General features: G+C 47.6%; 1 protein-coding gene across 5 annotated transcripts in view; it reads right to left on the bottom strand.

Moving 5' to 3' along the window:
* The window catches only part of Myo10 (myosin X), a 212,592-nt gene that overhangs the window by 17,833 nt on the left and 172,050 nt on the right, over positions 1-22,709 (bottom strand). For 4 of the 5 annotated variants that reach the window (XM_052743059.1, XM_052743055.1, XM_052743057.1 and 1 more), the window contains 11 exons: positions 21,579-21,703; positions 21,330-21,444; positions 19,849-19,955; positions 18,249-18,476; positions 17,529-17,571; positions 15,976-16,884; positions 14,950-15,073; positions 11,956-12,199; positions 4,018-4,113; positions 1,399-1,492; positions 265-320 (listed from right to left, as the gene is read on the bottom strand). In XM_052743059.1, the coding sequence (XP_052599019.1) occupies positions 265-320; positions 1,399-1,492; positions 4,018-4,113; positions 11,956-12,199; positions 14,950-15,073; positions 15,976-16,884; positions 17,529-17,571; positions 18,249-18,476; positions 19,849-19,955; positions 21,330-21,444; positions 21,579-21,703 (2,141 nt within the window). Of the gene's footprint in view, positions 1-264; positions 321-1,398; positions 1,493-4,017; positions 4,114-11,955; positions 12,200-14,949; positions 15,074-15,975; positions 16,885-17,528; positions 17,572-18,248; positions 18,477-19,848; positions 19,956-21,329; positions 21,445-21,578; positions 21,704-22,064; positions 22,243-22,709 lie in introns of those variants that run through there. The other variant, XM_052743058.1, reaches the window with a different exon arrangement.

A 22,709-nucleotide genomic window follows, 5' to 3' on the forward strand; every position in this document is an offset into this window, starting at 1 on the left:
ACAAAAAAACACCCCACGAAGAAAAGCTATCCCATGTAGATCCTCACACAAACACCACCCTCTTCTTGTGTTGCAGTTGGCATTTGAAAACGGACTGTCAAGATCTGGCTTCTCCTTTGCCTAGCAACCCAAAGTCCCTTCTTAGAATGACTCTGGATGAGGTGGTTGCTAAGGTTTCATACATAGCCTAGGTGCAGCGGCAAGGCCACCTGTGAGGACCTGTGAGATGTTCTGTGTCTTTGTCCTGTGTCTATCGGAGCTTACCTATCAGGGCTGTCGGAAGCACACACAGAGTCAATCAGCCCCACATCCAGTGTGCCCTGGAAAGGAACAAAAAGGGGATGGTGAGGGGGTACCAGAGCTGAATGGCATCACATGGCATCCCTATGTTATAACTCCCGAGAAAACAAGGCAAAGAAATGCCTTCTTTCTGGGTGAGCTGCAAGATGACAATTATTTAAGAAAAGGTCCCATGCTTTAATGAGTTCTGTCAGTCTCTAGATGGGGCAGGGGCTATAGTCCACACCTCAAAACACTATGTCGCCGGGTGGTGGTGGCGCACGCCTTTAATCCCAGCACTCGGGAAGCAGAGCCAGGCGGATCTCTGTGAGTTTGAGGCCAGCTTGGGCTACCAAGTGAGTTCCAGGAAAGGCGCAAAGCTACACAGAGAAACCCTGTCTCGAAAAAACAAAACAAAACAAAACAAAAAAAAAAACAAAACACTATGTCATCAGTCAGTCCTTCTTGTCCTCAAAATATTTTTACTGAAGACTACTCATCAACTTCTCAATAGTGTAAATTTACTGATTTAGGCTATGATCCTTTGTTAACTGAAAAAATTACTCTGCAAAGAAACCTTGGATTCTAAAGTGGGATTCTAAAGTGGTCTGGGCTCAGTGGTTAAGAGAGCATGCCAGTCTTGCAGAGGAGCAGAACTTAGTTCTCAGCACCCACACTGGGTGGCTGACCATCTCCTGGAACTCCAGCTCTAGGGGGATCTGATGCCCTCTTCTGTCCTCTGAGGGCAACTGCAACACACACGCACATACCTAGCCTCCTAAACACAATTAAAAATAAACACATTAAAAAAAAGTATTATAAAAAACCTCATATAGCTTAAAAAAAATCACATCTTCTGTAATATTATGAAAATTGTGATTTTTTTTAAGATTTCAGGTGGAAGATGTGGAATGTAGCTGAATTCATCTGTAACTTGCTCTTTTCTATGCAAGATTTTAAACAGAATTTAAGATTTTAAATAGTCCTGCTTTTCTCCTTAATCATTATTCTTTTACTTATAAAGATTACCTAGACATATCCAGTCCTACCCTCTTGCCTAGCCTAAGTTCTTTCCCATTACCACCTCCGGGCACCCTGCCCCCGTCAGTGTTCACTCACCACGGCATTCTGGGGGTTTGCCTGCTCATCGTGCATCTCTCTGATCTCCTGGTCTGTGGATGAGTGGACCTGACTTAGTACGCTGAACCACTGGCTGTGGAGAGAGAGGGCAAGGGTCACGGGTGGCCAAGCTCAGAGGGGCAAAACAATGCTTTTCCATGTTTCCTGCCCACAAGACATCTCCTCTGAGCAGCTCTGCTTGCATACTATCATAAGCAAAGATAAAAAAAAACCAACCAGCGAAACTCCCTTTAGCTGGGACAGACCATCACATTAAGTCTCCTCCGTGCCAACCTCAGACATTGCTGAGTACTACACTCATGTCCTAAGGGACACCTATCAAAGGAAAGAAAGTCAACAACGGAGGAGAAACCGCCTCAGACCAAGTGCTTAACATCTGTATTTGTCTGGGGACCAGGGGCTTTCTGTGGCTGCCAGGACTTCCACCCCAGTGAACGAAACCACAAGGGAGGTGGAAATCAAAGCAGGTGCCTAAGTCAAAATGATTTTGATCAAAATTCTTCCATCTTTATTTCAACTAGGTTTTCTCACTTCCAGCCTCCTCACAATCAGAAAGACTTTGAAAAGAGAAATCAATTTCAGAAAAACCCAAGCAGAACAAAAGTCCTGCTAGAACCAAGAAGCCAAGACGCACAGAAAGAAAAAGAGCTGGAATAGACAGACAGACAGACAGACAGCTCTGATTACACAAACATGGCGTGGGAGAGAGAAGCCAAGGCACCCCTTCTCAAGGCTATTCTGTGTCTTAGTAAACACACACCACTACTAAGCAGGGACAGAGGAAAGACTTGGTATGTAATGGAATAGTTAAGTGGAAAAATAACATCCCCACAGAAAGCTAGTTGTGTGAACTATTTACAGCAAACACTAACACCTTCTTCCTAAAATTCCTGACGGAGAAACTCTGAAAACATTCAATACTGCAGACTCTTGGAGAAAAATATAGCAAAGCAAAACCTCCCATGTGGCCTTGCTCCATCCTTCTTCGACCAGAAGGCACACCCTGCAGTCAGGGCTCTATAACCTCAGAAAAATCCCCTAAAGCAAACGCTGTAACATACGTAATTCAAGATGTATGCCATAGGAATCACATACATACATACATACATACATACATACATACATACATACATAAACACACTCACATACATAACACCAAGAACAAAACCGTCCTGCTTTCGATTTCTATTGATACTCCTACAATTGACAAAATTTCCTATGAATCACATATAACTTTAAATCTATACAGCAAGATTTCTTTTTTTAAATGTCTTCCATTGGTCAGGGGAAAAGGTTTTGACTAGAACATTCCAAACGTTAAATTTAGCAGGTTCATCATGGCACAAAACAGAGAGAGCAGCTGCCAGATGACTGGCTTGTAACTCGGCTGAGAACCTGTGGGCTGTCCCTGGACCTCTGAGAGCCACATGTGGTCTCTAGGAGCCCCAGACAGAATGTGAGGGCTGTCATTTCAGGTTTGCTTGTTTTTCCAGTTTGGGCTATAATTTATGAGTCCAGCCAGAGCTTCAGTTTGTTCCCTTGGGAAGAATCCCTTTCTGGTGTCTTTACTCTTCACGTTGCTGCCGTGGTATTATATCAACCTAAAGACGCTCAAAGGGCAGGCAGGAGGGAGTGAGGGACGGGTCTGAGAACCCAACAGAAAGTTCTCATGACTCCCGGGCTGAAGACTGAGGAGCAGAAGCCCCTTGCCGTCATCCTCATAGATTACCACCTAGCACTGCTCAGAAAAGATAACAACCACCTCCACCAGAACCCTGGAGTCCCACAAAGGCCCCCAAATGTGCCCTAGACACTACATGGCCACATGATGTGTCTCACTGAAGAGCAAAGGTCACGTTTCCCTAGCTCTGTCTCCTCCCTATGCTCAGTACTCCAGCACAGAAACTCAAGGTCCAGACAGGCAGCTTGCACCAGCCAACAAGTGACTCCATTTTCCCCTCACCTCAGCCCGAGATCTGAGCCCCTTCAGAAAGAAATGCAGGGAGTGTGTGTGTGTGTGTGTGTGTGTGTAGGGGGTAATGCGTCCATTCAACAGAACTGAGCTCGTATTCTATTACAGTCTGGGTTTGCCTTTTCCTGTCTGTCAGTCAGTCTGCGCAGTATAAATGACACCCACCCCACAGGACTGACCGAGAACCAAGTGAGGACACACTGCCTGCAATATGGTTATGTTAACAGCCTGTCCACTGACTCCGTCAAGGTAGAGACTTTCAAATCCACGGCATGCCACAGCAGCATCACCATTGATCACGCAGATGATGGCTAACGACTGCTCTTTACATCTCTGTACAAATCCTTTACTTCCGAAGCTCAAAACATCCACAGGGGAGGGCTTTCAGTGTTGTTTGTACCAGACGGCATCTGAGGCTGGAAAAGCGTGAAACTGCTGCCCCTGAACACATTTTCTAAGGCAAGATACCCTAAGAGACAGAGCATACATCTCCTACGCCTCTTTAACTGTCTTGATAGAAAACTAAAACCCCTTTAAAGGCAACAGAACAAACAGTGTTCGCACGGGGCTTGCCCTGAGCTCAGGAGAGGCCACAGGGAAAAGGACGCCTATCCCGTAGACCTCACCTGGCATCTTCCGGGGATTCCGCGATGAGATGAAAAGTCCTGTCAGCCATGATGATGTCGATCCCATTCTCCTTGCTTGTGTTGTCTATGATCTCCCTGCAAGACACAAAAGCGGCAAATGGGAATCAATTTGCAATCAAGAATGCAGAACTCTTAGGCATAACCGAGAAAGGCAATTTTACAAAATTAATGACCAAGTTGGAAAGTGTTATTTTAGAAGTTATATACCACGGCCCTCATTATTCATGAGAGATTTCTTCTGAGACTCCTAAGGAGGCACCTGAGGCTGCAGACAGTAGTAAACATCACATACACTATGGGATCCCCTCCCCTGCCCCCTCCCCCCATAGTGTTGAGTGTCTCTGGCCCAGAACACCTGAGACCAAGTGTTTTATATTTCATACTGGGACCTAAATCCAAACATGGGATGCATTTATGTTTCATACACATATAGCCTGAAGGCATTTGTTTTATGCTAAGCAGAGGGTATGCTATGGGGCTACGCTCCAGCTTCCTGAATGACAATTTTATACAGTGTTTTCCACATGCCTGAATTTTGACTATAACCCATCATGTGAGGTCAGAGTGGAATTCTCTACATGAGGCATCACAGCAGCATTCCAAGTTCGGAGAATTTCAGACTTTGGATTTCCGAATTGGGGGCATACAACCCATACAAGCATCTGAACTGGAACGCTTACTTCGTACATTAGACACAGCAAGGGTAATCAATAACAGAACATAACAAATGCAATACCCCAAAACAAAGGAAGGTGACCATTCTCTCTCTATTTCTCTCCCTCTAAACATGAAATTTTCTAATTGGTGTTATTTGAATACAGGTAACTGAAATCATAAACATGGATGAAAACAAGGGACCGACTAATAGAGCACATTGTCACCAGCCTTTCCATTAGTGACCTCTAGGGGGAGCCAGATTCCTCCGTGCTCCTAATATTGGGTCTGCAGTGGGGTTAGGGATGGGGTGGGGAGGGAGGAGGGTGGTGGGGTGTTTCCCTCATGTCTCTTTGCAGGAATCTCTTATCACAGAGGACACCCAACGTCTGACAATGCTCAAGGCCCAGAAAAGCCTTCCTCTGGCCCCCATCTCTGATCTACAGCAGGAGGAAACCCGGAAGGCAGCCTAGTCCAGCGTGAGCTCTTTCCCTAGCTGATCTCAGCAGCTGTGGCTTCAGGAGGCCACTCCCAAGCTCCTATGCTGGATGTGTGATCAAAGTAGGATTTACAGGCAGGGCTCTGAAGAAGGGAAGAGCGAGCTGGCAGGCTCCACCACCGTGAAGGGGTTAAGGATCTTGGGGCGGGAAATTATGTTGTTTTGTTTTTCTTTTTTCCTTCTTCTGTTTCTCTACTCTACCCCCACCCTCTTCTGTAGTTCTGGAATTGAACCCAGGCCCTGTGCATGCTGGACAAGCACTCTACCACCAAGCTACATCACATTAGTATTTTTATTGAGATAGGGTCTCATTAGACAGCCAAGCTGGCCTCAAACTGGCAAGTCTCCTGCCTCTACCTTTACAGTTTAGACTCAGGACATGTGCTTCTTGGTACATTCCTTGCTCCCCTCTGAAAGCATGCTTGTTTTTCAGCCATAGATGACACAGTAAGATGTGTCCTCTTAATCTTGGCTTCTTGGCATTTAGATCCATGGGCAAATAAATTTGGTTCATTAGAAATCACCCCGCTGGCTGGGTGGTGGTGGCGCATGCCTTTAATCCTAGCACTCCTTTAATCCTAGCATTCGAGAGACAGAGGCAGGCGGATCTCTGTGAGTTCGAGGCCAGCCTGGTCTATAGAGCGAGATCCAGGACAGGCAACAAAACTACACAGAGAAACCCTGTCTCAAAACAAAACAAAACAAAACAAAAAAATCACCCAGCTGTGGGTATTTGTTACAGCTGAGCGAAATGCAGCTGCCTATCCAGTTCCTGTCATACCCTCCCCAACACTGCCTCCATCAGAAGCTCCGGAGCAAGGACAGGATTTGGTGTCATCTTGATCTCCCCTGGACATGCCCTAATTAATATTAGAGACACAGGATGGGGACAGGCCAACTAAATCAGGGGAAAACATGCCAGAGTTGATAATGCATTGGATGTTAGAATGGTCTTGAGGAGAGGGCCAGTTGCTTTGAACCCTGAAGCACTGAATTTGCTCACAGCAAAACATTTCTTTTATATCAACGAAACTGAAATTCTAACAGGCTAGAAACAGTACTTACGGTATGACCATATAGCTAGTCTCACTGAAACACAATTAAATACGTTTTGGGCCAGAGGACGGCTCAGTAGAAAAAAGTTCTTGCTGCTGCTCTTCCAGAGAAGCAGAGGTCACCGTCTGGCACCCAGGTCAGGTAGTTCACAACTTCCTACAGGTCTAGCTTCAGGGGGAGCTGACACCCTCCGCTGGCCTCTGTGAGCACCCACATATAAGTGTGCAACTGCCTTTCAACACAATACACATAAATAAAAATGAGATCTTAAGACAGTAAGATGGCTATGAGGTTAAAGGTGCTTGTCACACGAAACTGGTGACCTAAGTTCAATCCCTGGAACCCATGTAAAGGTGGACGAGAGAACCGACTCCACAAAGTTGCCCTCTGCCTTCCACACATGTGCCGCGGCACATTACCCACACACGGCACACATACTCATACCAATAATAAATAAAATTTGAGGGATAAAAGAGCCCACAGAGCGGTCTGTGATACTCCCTCTGCAGAGACAGAGGGGTGACCCAATAGGCCTCGTGATGGATGCTATTCCAATTTTCTCTCTATTGATGGCACGAACACCATGACCAAAAGTAACCCAGGGAGGAAGGGTCTATTTGGCTTACACTTCCTGATCACAGTCCACCACTGAGGGAAGTCAAGGCAGGAACTGCTGCAGAGGCCATGGAGGAGCGCTGCTTCGTGGCTTGCTCCTCATGGCTTCTTTAGACTGCTTTCTTATGTCACTCAAGACCACCTGCTCAGGGCTGGCACTCCCCACAGTGCTTTAGGCTCTCCTACATCACGGCAAGCAAAACTAATCAAGCCTTTCCCCAAATGACCCTGGCTCATGTCACGTTGACAAAACCCAACCAGCACAGATCCTGTTAGGCAGAAGAAGGATGCAGGAATACTGACTCTCGAAGGCACATACGTTCCCTCTCACGAGCTCAGATCCCCCATGTGTAAATGGGGCTTTAGACTCTGTGACCAGCCTCACAGCTCTGCACCTGAAATCCCAGGAATGTTCAGAAACACAGGCAGGGCCCAGGGAACATAAATGCTTCCCTGGAGTAGAGAGGGCAGAGATGTTGTTGTCAGGGCTACAATGTAGCTGGGCTCCAATTCAGGGCTTTCCCAAAGGCTGAAGTGGGAAATAATAAAGCAAAGACCTTCTATAGATAGACTCGATCTTAAAAGAGAGCTGAGAACACCCCGTTCCATCAGGAAACTAGGAAGCTCTCAGAAATGGCTGGGACTAAATGAAACAGACCAAGGACTACATAGTGGCTACTGCTGGTCCAGATGGAGATACTGTGGGATCCAGTAGAGGTACAGCGGCTGGAACCCCCTAAATCTGTTAAACCCAGGAGCACATAAGGATACTTGGGAAAACAAAAACAATAAAGCCATCTCTGCTAGACAATGCAAAGGAACCTACTCATTTTCCTGGAAACTGGAGGACAGAAGAGGAGACGAGAATTTAGCTTGATTGTACTATAAAAGAGGAGTTCCGGATAACCACCTCCTGTTTAGGAAATGTTTTCTTTATAGAAATACTTCAGGTAATAGATGAGTACAATCTGTATTTGTGGGTTCCTCATGTGTGATTCAATCAATACCAGATTGAAAATATTCAGAAAAAAATTACTCCTGAACTGAACACATAGAGGTTTTAGCATATAGGTTTTATCAATATTTCCTAAATATTTATATAACATTCATATTGTACTAGTTTTTATGAGGAATCTAGAGATGATTTGTCATATAGGGAAGGAAGTAGGTTATATACAAACACCATACCATTTCACATACGGCCTGGGTGTTTACACACAGATTTTGATATTCCTGATATGTGTGTTGGGAGGGATGGGTGGGGGGAGGAAGGCATTCTAAAAACAATACCCTACAGATGACTGTAGCAAAATTTTTGTAACCCCTCAAGAATTAATATATTTACTTTATAATCAATCATTCTTCAAATAGAAACAGATGCCATCAATTCTGAAACACCGTTAGGGAGAAAAGGACTCACTTGATCACCCCGGAGGCACAAGGACTAACTCACTGAGACTCGGGGTGAAGAATAGGCTCAGCTAAACATCTGCATGGCACCACCAGTGAGGCTGGAGACTGGTCCTAAGTGAGACAGTCTTTGATTCTAGCTGCACATGAAAGCAGGGGCAGAGGTGACAGGAATCTATGAGCCAGAAGATATGTGTGATCTAAAACCAATCAGACATGGCCAACCCATGCCCAGGCCCATGGTGGCCCAGGAGGGCTGTGAATGTGGCCCAAATGTACTAAAAACAATATGAGGGTTTCTACTGTTTGTTTTTTTACTGTGCAGTTCTTGAGTGTGTACAGTGTTGTACTGCAGTGTCAAAAGATTGTACAAGGGGCTGGAGAGACGGCTCAGTGGTTAAGAGCACTGGCTGTTCTTCCACAGGACCCGGGTTCGGTTCCCACACCCACATGGCAGCTCATAACTGTAACTCTAGTTCTAGCGTGCCTGACACCCTCATGCAGGCAAAACATCATTTTACACACACACACACACACACATACACACACACACACACACACACACACACACACACACACACACACACACACAGCAGGTCTTCCCACTTGAAATAACAAGGTTGGACAAGCCTGGGCACAAACCTTATTGGATTCTGATTAGCAGAAAGAACCTCCACAAGCAAGAAAACCAATAGATCACTCCTCTGCACACTGATGAGGCGAATGTGGGAAACTCAGACCATGGCTGGAATCTACTATACTAGGAGGTGATGCTAAATATGATGTAAATGGATTATGTTCCCAAAAGAATCCTTAGGAGCACACTACCATATTTCCAGGACTTGGTCAGCGTGGTTAGGTATGACACACCCTTGTGCATGGCTGGAGGGCACTGAAGCTGGCTGGGTAAGGACATGGATTGTGTTATCACCTCTATTTGTGTGTATAAGTAAAACGTCCTATAATAAAACACTTTAAAATGGAAAAACAAATTTTAATGTGCTACACCTTCACTCACCACCAAGGAAGTCAAAATGCCTGGGACTACCCTGTACCATGGGGCATGAGAGCAACTCCAACTCGGAGCGCCTGGACAACAGATCTATACTAGGAAGCAGAGAGCAGGTGGAAAGACGAAGGGACACAACACTGTCCCTTGATATCTGAGGACCTGCCTCAGACACTAGCCCATGCAGCTGCTGAGGTTCCTCACATGTGCACACGACCTGAGCATTCTCTCTTACACTTTACATCTCTAGTTCACCAGTAACACTCAGTGCAGTGTAGACGCTGCTGCTACACACTGTGTAGGCAATAACCAGGGACAGGTCTGTACCTGTGTGTTCAGGGTAGACGTATGTTTCCCCGACTAATTGTGATCCGCGGCTGGTTGAGTCTGCAGATGTGGAAACCTTGGCTCTGGAGGGCCACCTGCATGCTACTCTCACCTGGGGAGGCCCCCGACCTTTCTCTCGGACTCCCAGCACTCCTGTGGCCTCACTCTTATCTATGGAATGAACAGAGTGGGGTACCACGGCACACAGGACCCACAGCTGGCAATGACGTGAGATCTGGACTGTGAATGAACTCTATAGAACCAAACTGCCCCAAACCTAACCTCGCTCCTGGTGAACCCCCATAGAACAGCCTGGAAAGACCCTAAAGTTTGCTGGCTGTTCTTTATTGCTGGTCCTAAGATCAAATACATAAAAGTTCTTCCTCATTTTACTTTGCACATTCTCATGAGTAATTTTCCTAAGTTGCTGATGCTGACTCCTGGGAGGCAATCTTCCCTTTTCAAGTCTTGTGACTTGCGGGGCTAACGCATCTTTCAAAGCTCATTTTGCAACTCTCCAAAATACTCATGGTTGCCCAATGTTAAGCAGCATGGGTACAGGTTATTCCCAAACAATTATTTTTTTATGCTTAGTACCTAGTTAACCAAGAAAAACAGCTGCCTCCAAGCCGCAATAATTTTCTAAAAACATTAAATTTTAACAATAATAGTCCCTTGACCAGCCAGAGCCTTGTTTCTAAAAGGGATTATTGGCAGGAAAGAAGGTTGTGTGGAATTCCAATCCCAGTTCTGTTCTTCCACTGCGGGGACTCGCAGGTGAGGAGTTAGTAAGCACATCACAGACAGAAGATAAATGATTCATTTCAAAACACACCCGCCAATCAGCTCTCCATTCAGCTGTTGGATGACAGTCAGAGTGGGGAGGAAATAGCAGGGGGCAGGCTGACCCACAGGCGGGCTCCAATTACCTTACATTCACATCTTTATTTTTTCCCAGTTTATTATAAGAGGGTCTTACCATATAGGTCAGTCTGCCCCCAAACTCTCTAGTAGACCAGGCTGGCCTCAAATTCAATTTTCCTACCTAAGCCTTCCCAGAGTTGAGTTCAGAGATGTGCATTGTACCTGGCTTTATTCAAGCCAACTCTCTCTGCATACACATCACTACATTTCCTGAGGACATATGTCCAAGGGTCTATCTTCCGAGCGAAAACCAATATCTGAGTGTAATTGCAACCACAGAAACATAAATTATTCAGAGATTGAGTCTTGTTTCCCAGTTCTTCACAATTTAACCTACTAAAGTGAGTTGTTAAGACTGTCAGAGTACTTACGCAAAGAACGTATGGGTTGGTGAGACAGTTCAATCTGTAAAGTACTTGCTATGCAAGCTCAAGGACCTAGGTTCAAGCTCCAGAACCCATTTAAAATGTCTGGGTGTGATGGGATGGCGTGTGTAGTCTAAACCCAATTCTACTAACACACGTGGCAGCTTAGGACCCTCACCTGTGTGTACTATGCACACATACCCGTCTCCTTACAATGCATCCAACAACCTGTTGCTAATTCAGAACCCCTACCTGCATCTACCTACATGCATCTCCTACTCTAAACAATGGAATCAATGTCTCCTCCCCTTAACTACCATCAAATGTGAACAGTTTCTAGTACGCCATACTCCAGTTACAGCTGGGCACAAGGTGAAAAGTGCCCATCAGGCCTGACGTCATTTGGGGTCCATGTACAGTCAAGCAAACTGTGTCCTCTAAGAGAACATTTAGGGAGAGTGTCCTATTTACCACCTTATGCCTATATATAATGGGGCATGCACGTGATTAAAACCCAGTGCATTATGGGAAGGGACATACACAGTAAAGGTTACATAACTAAAATATGTCAATCATAATAGAGAACTGACACTTTACACCCCGAAGTATGGCCTGTTTTTCCTTTAAGCCCCATAAAGACACCCTCGTGTGGCCCCCTGTCACCTTGACGGTGTATTTCCATGTCTGTACTGTCACCTTGCTTTTTAAGAGCGTTTCCTTCTCCTTGCTAGTTGGGTGGGGGTGGTGGGGAGTGGAGGAGCTGAGTGTGTTGGCACATATTAGCAATCTCAGCACGGGGGAGCAGAGACAGGAGCATCCCTGGGGCTTGCTGGCCAACCAGCCTAACCTATTTGGCAAGCTCCAGACCTCAGTGAGAGGCACTCTCTCTAAAAGGAAGCTTCTGAGGCACGGCATCCTCCACTGCTGTCTGGTTTCCATATACACACACACAGAGGCACGCGTGCACAGACAGACAGACAGACAGACACACACACACACTCTCACAAACGAAAACGTGACCACTGGTATGATCAAGAAGCCGCGCTGCAGGAACGTACTTGGCTGTCCGCACTTCCACAGTGCCCTTGAGCTTCTCCTCGCTGTCGCTTTCAAAGTACATCAGCTTGGACTGGCGGAGGACAAACCAGCGCCTCTTCCAGTTTCTCCGGGACAGCGTGGACGAGCCGCCACCTTTCTTGTGCAGCCAGCCCTGCTTGAGTGCTTCCTGCTTGGAGCGGAACCACAGGAAGGTCTCGTCTTTGAGGACGCACCAGCGGCGCTTCCAGGAGTTCATCAGGCCACCTGTCCCCCCAAGAAAGGGCAGGGAAAGGGTTAACAGAGCCGGTCGAACCTCGGGACAAAAGCCACAGCCCACCCTGAACCTTGCCTCAGCTGACAGGCGCTCCCACAGACCCTTCCAGAGTGGAGGAGGGGCTTCTGTTCAGGGTACAGAAGGTGACCCAGCAACAAGGCTGTGTCATCCGACAGGGTGGTTCCCCGCTGACAGACAAAATGGCTCCTCCTGAGGCAGCTGAGAAATCTCCTTAAGCAGCTCACACAGAAGCAGTCAATGACCCGGGAATGACTACAGAGCCGTGAGCAGGAACCTTCTCTACACGTACAGACCGCGATCTCCTCCAAGTGCCCCGGAGAGGTCAGCCTCCCTTACTTGGCAGATGTAGGAATGAACAAGCATTGCCAGTTCTAAAACTCCTCATGAAGTCTCACTTCCAGAGAATATGAAAATACTGTGCTTTGGCAACATATCTTCTCACAGAAAAACATCATCATCTAAAAAGGGATTACAGACAAAAGGCAAAAGGCAGGGTGTATAGTGATGTGTCAGACCATAAAACAGAGAAAGTCCAGGTGGAACTGGAGCTAGCCTGGCTGCCTTCTCGCCCTCCATTCTTGTTTTGTGGTACTGAGGACTAACCCAAGGATTCAAGCATGCTAAGCAAGCTCGCATATCCCACTCCACTTTTTAAACTTTATTTTATAATAGCGATAGGGTCTCAGATGCCTCGGCTGTATTCCTGCTTCAGCCTTCTGAGCAGCGGAAGTAACATTGTGTGCCACCACACCTGGGGAGAATATGTCTTTTGACCGAGATAACATGAGAAGAATACATGCATGTTTTATCTTTCATAGGGTGAGGGGACCTTGGTAGCCAGATGCCCCCCACCTCTCCAGATATCTGAGATATTACTACCCTCATTCAGAAATCTTCTTAAAGCAGTACCTGGGAGAACATAATCTATTTCTACAGCTCACTCCAAGACTGCTCATGCCATTTCCTTGTGATCAAACCATAACAGACGCGAGGGACACTCAACACAGAGACTTAAAGCCCAAACAACAATTCATTCCTTCCAGTCAGAAAACAAATCTAACAACGGGCCCTTTCCGGAGTGAATGGTCAACGGAGACAGCTCCTCCCCTCACTAAGACACCCAGACCCTCTTCCTCCTCGGCCATCCCAAAGTTCTCCACTCCGCTAGCTGAGACCGCGTGTGACAAAGCCAAGAAGACAGAGCTGCTTCCCCACAGCAGATCTGCCGCGGACTCTCACAGTGAAACACTGTGATTGTTTTGATTCCTGACTTTAAACTTCATCTTTCAAGACGGGCCCAGAGGAAAACAAGGCTGCTCTGTTGTCGCATTATCTTTCAGTGATACATTTCGTCAAATGCGTCAACGGCAGCCGCCGCATGGGCCTTCTCTGCAGCTGCTCCTCTGCTCAGAACATCTGATTGCACGTGCATGATTTCAGGGTGACCACTGGGCCTTGGGCAACCAATAGGGAGGCTCTCCCCTGCAGAAGACAGCCTCTCCTGTTCTGGTCGTTCATTCATGTCCGGCCGTTCTTTGCTGAGGAATGGGCCCTATGAGACTCCCCTCTGTGTCTACGGCTGTCCACCATACTCAGGTCTTGTGCGGGCCGCCATGTTCTTGAGACTGCCTTGCCTTGTCAGCACCGAGTGCTGAGTGTCTGAACAATTTCCCAGCATTTGTCTTTCCGAGCAGTGACATCAGACCACAGAAAAGTCTTAAACTAAACCTAGTAGGAAATTTATGAGCTTTTTCCGATATTTGGCTCACAAATATAACTGAACATAAATAAAACTTATGTTTTAGAAAAGGGAGCAGGCAGGTAGGTAGGCAGACAGACAGACGAACACACAAACACATACAAACTTGTGTGTGTATGTGCATGCATGTGTGCGTGGGAAAGGAAGAGAATGGCTGGAAATAACAAAATACTTGCTGACAGAGAAGTCAGGGAGAGAAAAGGCTTGCAGAATCAAGGACAGCACCAACAGATGAGTGTTTCTGTTATCTTGCCCAAGCTCCATGCTCTAGACTGCCCCCTGCACCCTCCCAGCCCAGGACCCGACAAGAAACAACCTCTACCATCTATACAAATCTGCCAGCAAATCCTGGTGATAACTACAGTTTCTCATTACACTGGACCCTGAGCGAGGATCCAGCACCAAACACGATCCAAACACAAACACAGGGCCCGAAATAAAACAATTCCTAAATGGCAGGGGCCTCAAGGTTTTTAATGCTTAATATTTAAGGGCAGCACATTTGATATTGAATAGCAACCGGAAGAGATGCCAAAGAGTCTCATCGTGAAGTAGGTGGGGTGAGCAGCACCCCGACAGTATTCACCACATCCCTCCAAGTCTTGTGTACGTGGAGGTGGGATGGGGACTGGGGTTGTCATTAGAATGGGTCCCAGTGCCTTCCATCAGTGACCGAGGTCACGTGTGCTTGCACGTGAGTGAGAAAGAGGGGACAGGTGAAGAGTGGGACTAAAAATAGACACTGCATGTTTGCAAACTCTTTGCTCTATCACCCGGAACCAGTTCAGAGGAGTCAAAACCACACACACTCATCATGGCAGTAGCTGCCACATTGCCCCAACACGACCCAGTGTTCTTCATTGACCTAAGTGGCACATCACCGAGGTGAGGGATGTGTTGAATGATCTTTCATAGCTTTACCCCAACCCAAGCCGAGGGGGTGCGGTTGCGGGCCGTTACCTTTCATGTACAGAAAACTGTGGAAATAGGGCAGTGTGACGCAGCTGTACACAGAGTCTCGCCGGTAGGAGAGTTCGTCGTCTGTATCAAACCTGGAGTCAAAGTCCTCTTCGCTATCTTCAAACTGGACGGGGAGACAGAAGGGGAGGCAATGGTAAGCACAGCATGGGAAGTAAGCAATGAAAACACCCACTGGTTAACCATCAACACGACCGGGGAGCACTCCTGATCCAGGACATCACAGTCACTGTGGCCATCCGGGGAATTCAGAATTACAGAGGACCCTACAGATGCAGGGTCAAGCAGTGAGCTGACCTGATATCTACAACACAAACTGACTTCAGCCCAAAGACTCCATGCTAAAAAGAAGATGCTTAAGCGTCATTTTAACTGAGCCGTGCAAGAGCCAAAAACATGGCCAAGTCTGAGAAAGCAAAGGCAGTGTTTAATACAAAACAAAAAGAAAAAGACATAAGAAAATTTCAAAATAAACAAAACCCAAAAGCCAGAAAATGAAAAAAAAATTCCTCCTTTTTTTTGTTCTTTTTCTTTTTTTGGGGGGGGAGGGGGGCGGTGTGTGTTTCAAGACAGGGCTTCTCTGTTTTGCTTTGGAGTTTGTCCTGGAACTCACTCTGTAGACCAGGCTGGCTTCGAACTCACAAAGATCCACCTGCCTCTGCCTCCTGAGTGCTGGGATCACCACCGCCCAGCACATTCCTCCCTTATTAAGACCATAAGAAATACACTGTGTAGTATGGACTATCAAGTTATGGTCAGGAAAGTTCTTTAATATGGAGGGTTCTGGGGCCAGCTGAGGCTAGGTATGGCTGAGAAAGGCCAAGCTGAGCCTTATTTAAAATGCCAGTTTTCTCATGCCTTAGATGAAGGTCAGTTTTGCACTGACCCCATTTTCACTAGTGTGAGAAGGGGGTTTAAGAATATCTTTAAGAACATGACTGAAATCTTTAGGGGTGTGGTAGATGGTGCAACACTTCCGCTCTTAGGGACAAGACGGCGGATACTCACGGAGGACTGTGCCCCTTCTGAGCTGAACCGGTAGGCTCCCGAACTGTTGTAGGTTCCCACAGAATACCTGTAGTCTGGGGACCACTGGCTCCCGTAGGAGTTGGAGAAAGTCACGCTGCTGCCAGAGGTGATGGCACCATCCTCATAATCGTCCTGGTCATAGTCATAATCGCCGTCGGGGGAGGGCAGGTCCCCCGCGTTGTTTTGGGGCATGCAGTAGGTGGACTCGCCGCTGGAGGAGTTGAGCAGGCTGGCGGAGTCCTGCACGGACGTGGCAAGCAACACTGTGCTGTCGGCACTGGGGCTGGTGGGCACCACCGTGTAGTTCATGTAAGGGTCCTCCTCCGAGGAGTCGTCGCTGGTCCGGATGCCACTGGTCCGCTGGTCAGAGTGGCCGTGCTCGCTGGGGTTGGGGGAGTCCTTGAAGGCGTCATCGTCAGCCTCGAAACCCTCGTCCACCTCCTCCTCGGGGTAGGGCTGGCTGAAGTTGAAGCTGGGCTTCTCTCCGGCGGCGGCGGCGGCGGCAGCGGCGGAGCTCTCTGCCAGTTCACCGAGCCCACCCGACACCTCGCTCCCCACGGACAGGGAGCGCTCGATGTTGCGGACGCACTCGTCAATCTCGTCGAAGTTGAGGGACTCCAGGAACTCCTGGGCGGCGCGGCAGGCCTCGTCCTCCAGCCTGCGCAGCTCCTCATCCCGTAGCTGCTGCAGCTTCTGCAGGGAGGCCTCGGTCAAGGACAGCTCCTGGCGCTCCTTCATGCGCTGCAGATCCTCGATTTCCTTCTCCAGACGGAGGATCTCCTCCACCTGCTTGTTCTCCCTCTGCTTTTCCAGCTCCCGGGTCGCGTCCGCTTCCGTCTGGCTCTTCTGCAAGGCTTCAAGTTCTTGCTGTCTCCTTGCTTCCTCCTCCTGGACACGGGGAAAGGTGGGTTTAGAATAAGTACCTGCCTCCTTTTTCACACACCCAACTAGCGCTCCCGCCGCCCCCCTCAACTGATACGCTGAAGTCCTGTCCCCAGCACGTCAGGATATGGCTATGGTCGGACCCGGGGCTTGTAATCAGGGGATTAAGTTAAAATGACGTGTGGTGTCAGTGAGGTGAGCCTGCATCCAATATGAACAGTGTCCTTATAAAAGGGGAGAGTGGGAGACAGACTCCAGAAAATAGACATCAAGGACCAACCACCGTGTAAGGACACAGTGAGATGGCCACCTGGTCACAGGGAGGTCTCAGGAGAAACCAAGCCTTGGAAACGGCCCAGAACGTGATGGCATCCCGAGGACACTACCACGGTGTTACCTTACCACAAAGATACTATGTGGTACCACAGTGTGATTCACATACTAAGATACCAGACTACGATTCACACTGAGATCTCGAGGCGCTCTCTAAAGCTCTGCACCACCATGATGGGTGAGAAAGTGTACCAGCCACATCTCTCCAGCCCGTTCTTCCACAACCTCCTACTTGATTTCCATTCTGGATCCCGGGGTCGAGGTTTGAAGCAGGAGGGAAGCACATAAAGAGCCCCAAATGTAGCAGCGTTCCTCACCTGCTGGGCACGGAGGAGGTCAGCTTCTCTTTGTGCTCTCTCTCTAAAAACAGAAAGGAAAAACAGCGGGTGGAAGTCAACATCTCTGAAACTGCTTTTCAGTGGGTCTAATGTTCTGACAGTGCTGGTACTTGTATACTAAGCCAGCACTCTACTGCCAAGCTATGGCGCTCAGCCCAAAGACCTTTGCCAGTTAAATAACCAGAAGAGGGTTGGGAAGCTGGCTCGGTCTGTGAGGTAGTCGCTGTACAAGCATGAGGTCCTGAGTTCAGATCGTCCGTACCCATGCGAAGCGCAGCGGTATATATTTGTGATTCCGGTGTTGGAAATGCAAACACGTGGCACCATGGAGCCCGCTGGTCAGGCAGTCCACCCAAATCAGTAAGCTCCAGGTTCAGTGACGGCAGAGCAACCGAGGAAGCCACCTGGCTTCAACATCTGGCCTCCACACCCATGCACCTACATGTATGCTTGATTGCGCTGCGCGCGCGCGCGCACACACACACACACACACACACACACACACACACACACACACACACGGAAGGATGGGTATACTTACTCTGTGTATAAAGAGAAACATTCACAGAACGGGCTCTTCTGTGCTGCCAGGAACTGTTGTTTCACAGGGTGTACTCCAGGTCCCCTGGGAACTCACGACAGGCCCCAAAGGATGCCATTCCCGGTGCATCCCCATGTTTCACCCAAGCAAGCACATACCTTTCTTCTTCCTCTCTCTTCTTCTCTTCCTCCCGCCTCTTCCTCTCCTCCCGCTCTTGCTTCTCAGCCAACAGCTGTCTGTAAAGCCTGCGAGCCAGCTGGCCTCTGAGTTGCTTCTGGAACACGATGGCCGCCTTTCTCAGATGCAGAAATCTCTTCCTCATGAGGAAGGCTCTATAATTCTTCTGTATCGTCACCACACCACAAAGGACCTTTCTATATTGCTTTCTGCAAATGAGATTGGCCGCACAGATAAATGAGGCTGTGAGCTATTCAAATGAGCTTACCCTCTGAGAAGACAAAGGGAGAGGACCCGGATTTGGACCCGCACTCTCGTTATGGAGACTGGCAGACAGAGGAGGAAATTTGGGCCCAAACAAAACAGAAGAAAAACAAAAGAATAATAACAAACAAGTCATAATCCTATCATTATCTTGGCTAAATAAACAAGCAACCCTAACACCAACTTTGAGCGGTCTGGCACAAGCTGGGTAAACACAGCCAAAGAAGATCCAATATGTTCTACTGTTCGCGTGAAAGCGAGAGAACCAAAGTCTCCTGCAGGATGGCCGCGTGCTTCAGAAAACGGAATACCTAGGGTTTCACGTGGCCTGCGGAGCACACCCGACCAAATGACGGCGGGTCAGAGTCAGCATCGCATGTCATAGCCCTGCTGGCCTCGAACTCAGAGCTCCGCCAGCCTCCGCTTCCCGAGTGCTGGGATTAAAGGCAGGTAGCACACGTTTTTAATTTCAGCACTTGGGCAGCAGAAGCACAGATGGGACAAATCTCGGACTTTGAGGCCACCCCGACCTACACTCTGAGTGTCAAGCCGGCCATGGCTCATATCATTTTGTAAGCAACTAGAGAAGGGGTCTCTGGACAAAGTGATGCAAGTTGAGAATTCTTCATCCCCAAACCTCAAATCTGCAATTTCTTGGATGCGAATACAATGCTTAGAAAATTTCACATTCTATCACTGCAGAGATGGTTTAATGGTTACGAGTACAGGTCGCTCTTCCAGAGGACCAGGGTTGGATTCCTAGCACCCACACGGCAGCTCACAACCATCTGCAGGTGCATGGCACGAGGACATACATATAGGCAACACACCCACACATATAAAATGAAATAAAGAGATTTTCAGATTCCTGGGACTAGGGATGTAGCTCACAGGCAGAACACATGCTTAGCATGTATGAACAAGTATGGGAGAAGGTCAATATTCCACATAGGAAAAAGAAATAAGATTCTAGAGTAATTTTGAATTTCTGACCGTCATTCAGTAGAGGCCAGGCAGATATTCTAATATGAAAACTCCAAAGCCCAAGCATTTCCAGTAAGGGACATACTCGGGTAGCAATGCCAAACTCCAGGAGCATCAGGAGATGCAGCAGAGGCAGGCGTGAGACTTCTAAGTGAGCAGCAGAAGCACTAGGTGACTTTCTACGTTCTGCCCAGGTCAGGCTTACGAGGTTACTGCTGCGGCCACTTATCTGACCTTGGGTACCTCTCCGCTCCCACAAACCACCTCACTGGGGGGTGTGTGTGTCACAGCCCTTCAGGAGCTTCATGTCCCTCCCCGAGGTGCGGTTCTCACCGTGCCAAGTAGCCTAAAATGTGTGCTCGGATCACCATGGCTGCACGGTTAAGCTCCTCTTCCCGCCTTTTCTCCAGTTTCTGCTCCAAGGATTCCCGAAGGAAGACCTGCCCATGAGGGAGGCGTGTGTCAGAGGAAAAGAATACGGTTATAGACAAAGGCATCTCCGAGTCAGGGCTGTCTTTTGGGGACAAAAGTAGTACCTCTCTACTGATATCTGTTGCAAACTCCCACAATAAGGCCGGTGCATTTTACACGGCTCACCTGCCCCAGACCAATATTCTAAAATCTAATAAGGAAGGGTATGTGATAAGGAAAACAGAAAGGTTAGACAGAAAGTCCACTACACTTCACCTTCTGTTGTTTTTACTCCAGTCAACAGGCATAAAGGGACGGTCCAAATTGCCACTGAAGTTCCTAATGTCTCGTCATTGTGGCCAGGGCACACTAGCTCACAGACCAGCATTGGTACTAGACTGAATCTGAGTGACCAGAGACACAGGAATAGGGCATAGGAAGAGGAAAGACAACGGAATGAATCCAGGAAAAGTCCTCAGATAACAATGATTTTGCTGTCTTGTGGGAACCCACCTTCTTTAATTACACCTTTAATTACACATAATTAAAAACAAAATAAATCTTTTTTTTTTAAATGAGAGTGAAGAAGAAATTTTGGGATCTGGGATGTAGTTTAGTGGTAGAGTGAGTGCCTAGCAGATAATATGTATGAGGTTCTGAATTCAATTCAAACGCCCTCCCCCCACCCCCGGTAATTCTGAGAACAGAGTTTGAGGTTGGAAATGAAGCGTGTCGGTTGAGTGCCTACAAATACACCAGGTTCTGGAGTGAATAACCTCCAGGTCTTTCCAGGCCCACTTTGGTCAATAGTCTCCTTAATCTAACCCTGGTCAGGTTAGCTGCATCTGACATGGACACTTGCCATGGCATCTCTGTTCTGAAAAGATGAAGACATGAAGGCTCACTCTCTCTCAGTAAAGGTACTAGCTCTCATCTGGAATAAGGGGCTAAGGACCTCTGCTACGGCAGCATTGGCAAAACGTGGGTTTTACTTTTCTTGTTCTTAGCTGAGGTTTTGGTGGCCTTGAGGGTGTCACACTGTCTGCTGGTCTGCCACACAGGAGCGGCTATGGACGGCACACATGGCATTCAAATTAGAGTTGGAAGGCCTTGGGGTTTCGCTTCTGAGGAGCTGGAGTTGCCTTGTAGATTCACAACACAAGGGTCTCATTTAGCCAGCATTCTTGACTGCCTGGTATATTCACATGCTCCTGTTCTCTCTTCTCTCTCTCTCTCTCTCTCTCTCTCTCTCTCTCTCTCTCTCTCTCTCTCTCTCTCTCTCTCCTCTCCACATGAATCACCAGGATGTCAATAACAACCACTTAGCGGTGTCTGGGAACGCTACACCTTGTGGGTATCACCAGTCCCCTGGGCTGGCATGGCAGGTGTTCCTGTGCCCGTACCTTGGTCTTCCCCAGCTGCCACTCGCTGTTCGAGGCATCGTAGAGCTGCAGGAGCACAGTGCACTTCCCTCGGATGTCCTCAGGCAGAGCCAGGTTCCGCATTAGCACTTTATATCTGCAGTAGAGGGTGCGTGGCGGTGTTACCTTGTGCTATTTGCTCTCTCCTATCCCTTCCGGGGAGAATGAGAGGGAGAGAGATGGGGGTGGGGGAGAATGAGGAAAGGGAGAATCCATTTAGCTCTTTCTTGCCTTTTGTAAAAATCCTGAAAGGGTCTTCGGACAGCATATCCCGCTTTTCGAATCCTCACAGTCTCCAGCATCCCAGAGTATCGCAGCTGGTTTAGCACAACGGCCTGATCAAACTGGTCTGGCATCTAAATCGTGAACAGTGGGATAACGTTGGAGAGTTAGAGGACACAGCACTAATAAAGCTACCCTCACTGGTGTTTTAGGGAGCATGCACATATACACACCGTCATTTAGAACCTACACAAAATATACAATAAAAAATGAATGCCTGTGGATCTGTCAGCTACTTCCCCGGTCCCAGCCAATCCTGTTGTGCCCACCAGCCTGATTACTGTCTCCCTCATATTTTGCCAGTTTAATTTCATTAGTAAATATTTCAGCATATATTTGTTTAGCATAACTAACATACCATTATTACACCTTGAAAAATACCAACAATCCCTTAAAATATACATGTTCAAACATTTGATCATGTCACAAATACACCTCAAAGCTGACTTGTCACCACTTTAATAATGATTTTCAAAAGTCTACGATGTCATGTAAATATCGCTCTGTTTATTAAACTTCTATTTAAGGATAATGAGGTGTTTTCTTAGCTAAAAAATTAGAGTTATCAATGAGGAACATACATGGAGACATGGAGACACACACACACACACACACACACACACACACACACACACACACACAGCAAGGTGGGGGTTAAAAAATGCCAGAGGATAAAAGAGACGAGACTCAAAGTTTGTTCTAGCCCGATACCCCACTTATTGCACCCGAGTTCCACCAGAAGTGAGCCCAAGGACACTCAGCTGAGACAGGAAGCCAAGCCAAGACACCTCCTCTGAGTCTGCTCCGTCTGCACAGCGGCCAGCTGGCACGGCTGCTGGAACAATGGTTTTTCAGGGGAAAGCAAAGCGGGTCATTTCCCACTTGCAGCTTTTTGGATGGTGATTTGTTCATCTAATCCAGGCCCCTGTTCCCTTTAATTAATTTGTATGCTGTTATTCTATAGAAGTCTAATAAAAGAATAAAAAAAACAGAGCTATACTGTGGAAAAGGCCAAAAACCACAAAGTGGCTTCCTCTCTGACCCTTGAAAAAATACAATTAGTCATGAACACAAAAGTAA

Source organism: Peromyscus californicus, unplaced genomic scaffold (genome assembly GCF_007827085.1).
Source record: "Peromyscus californicus insignis strain IS unplaced genomic scaffold, ASM782708v3 Scaffold_18__1_contigs__length_77618521, whole genome shotgun sequence".
Taxonomy (NCBI): Eukaryota; Metazoa; Chordata; class Mammalia; order Rodentia; family Cricetidae; genus Peromyscus; species Peromyscus californicus.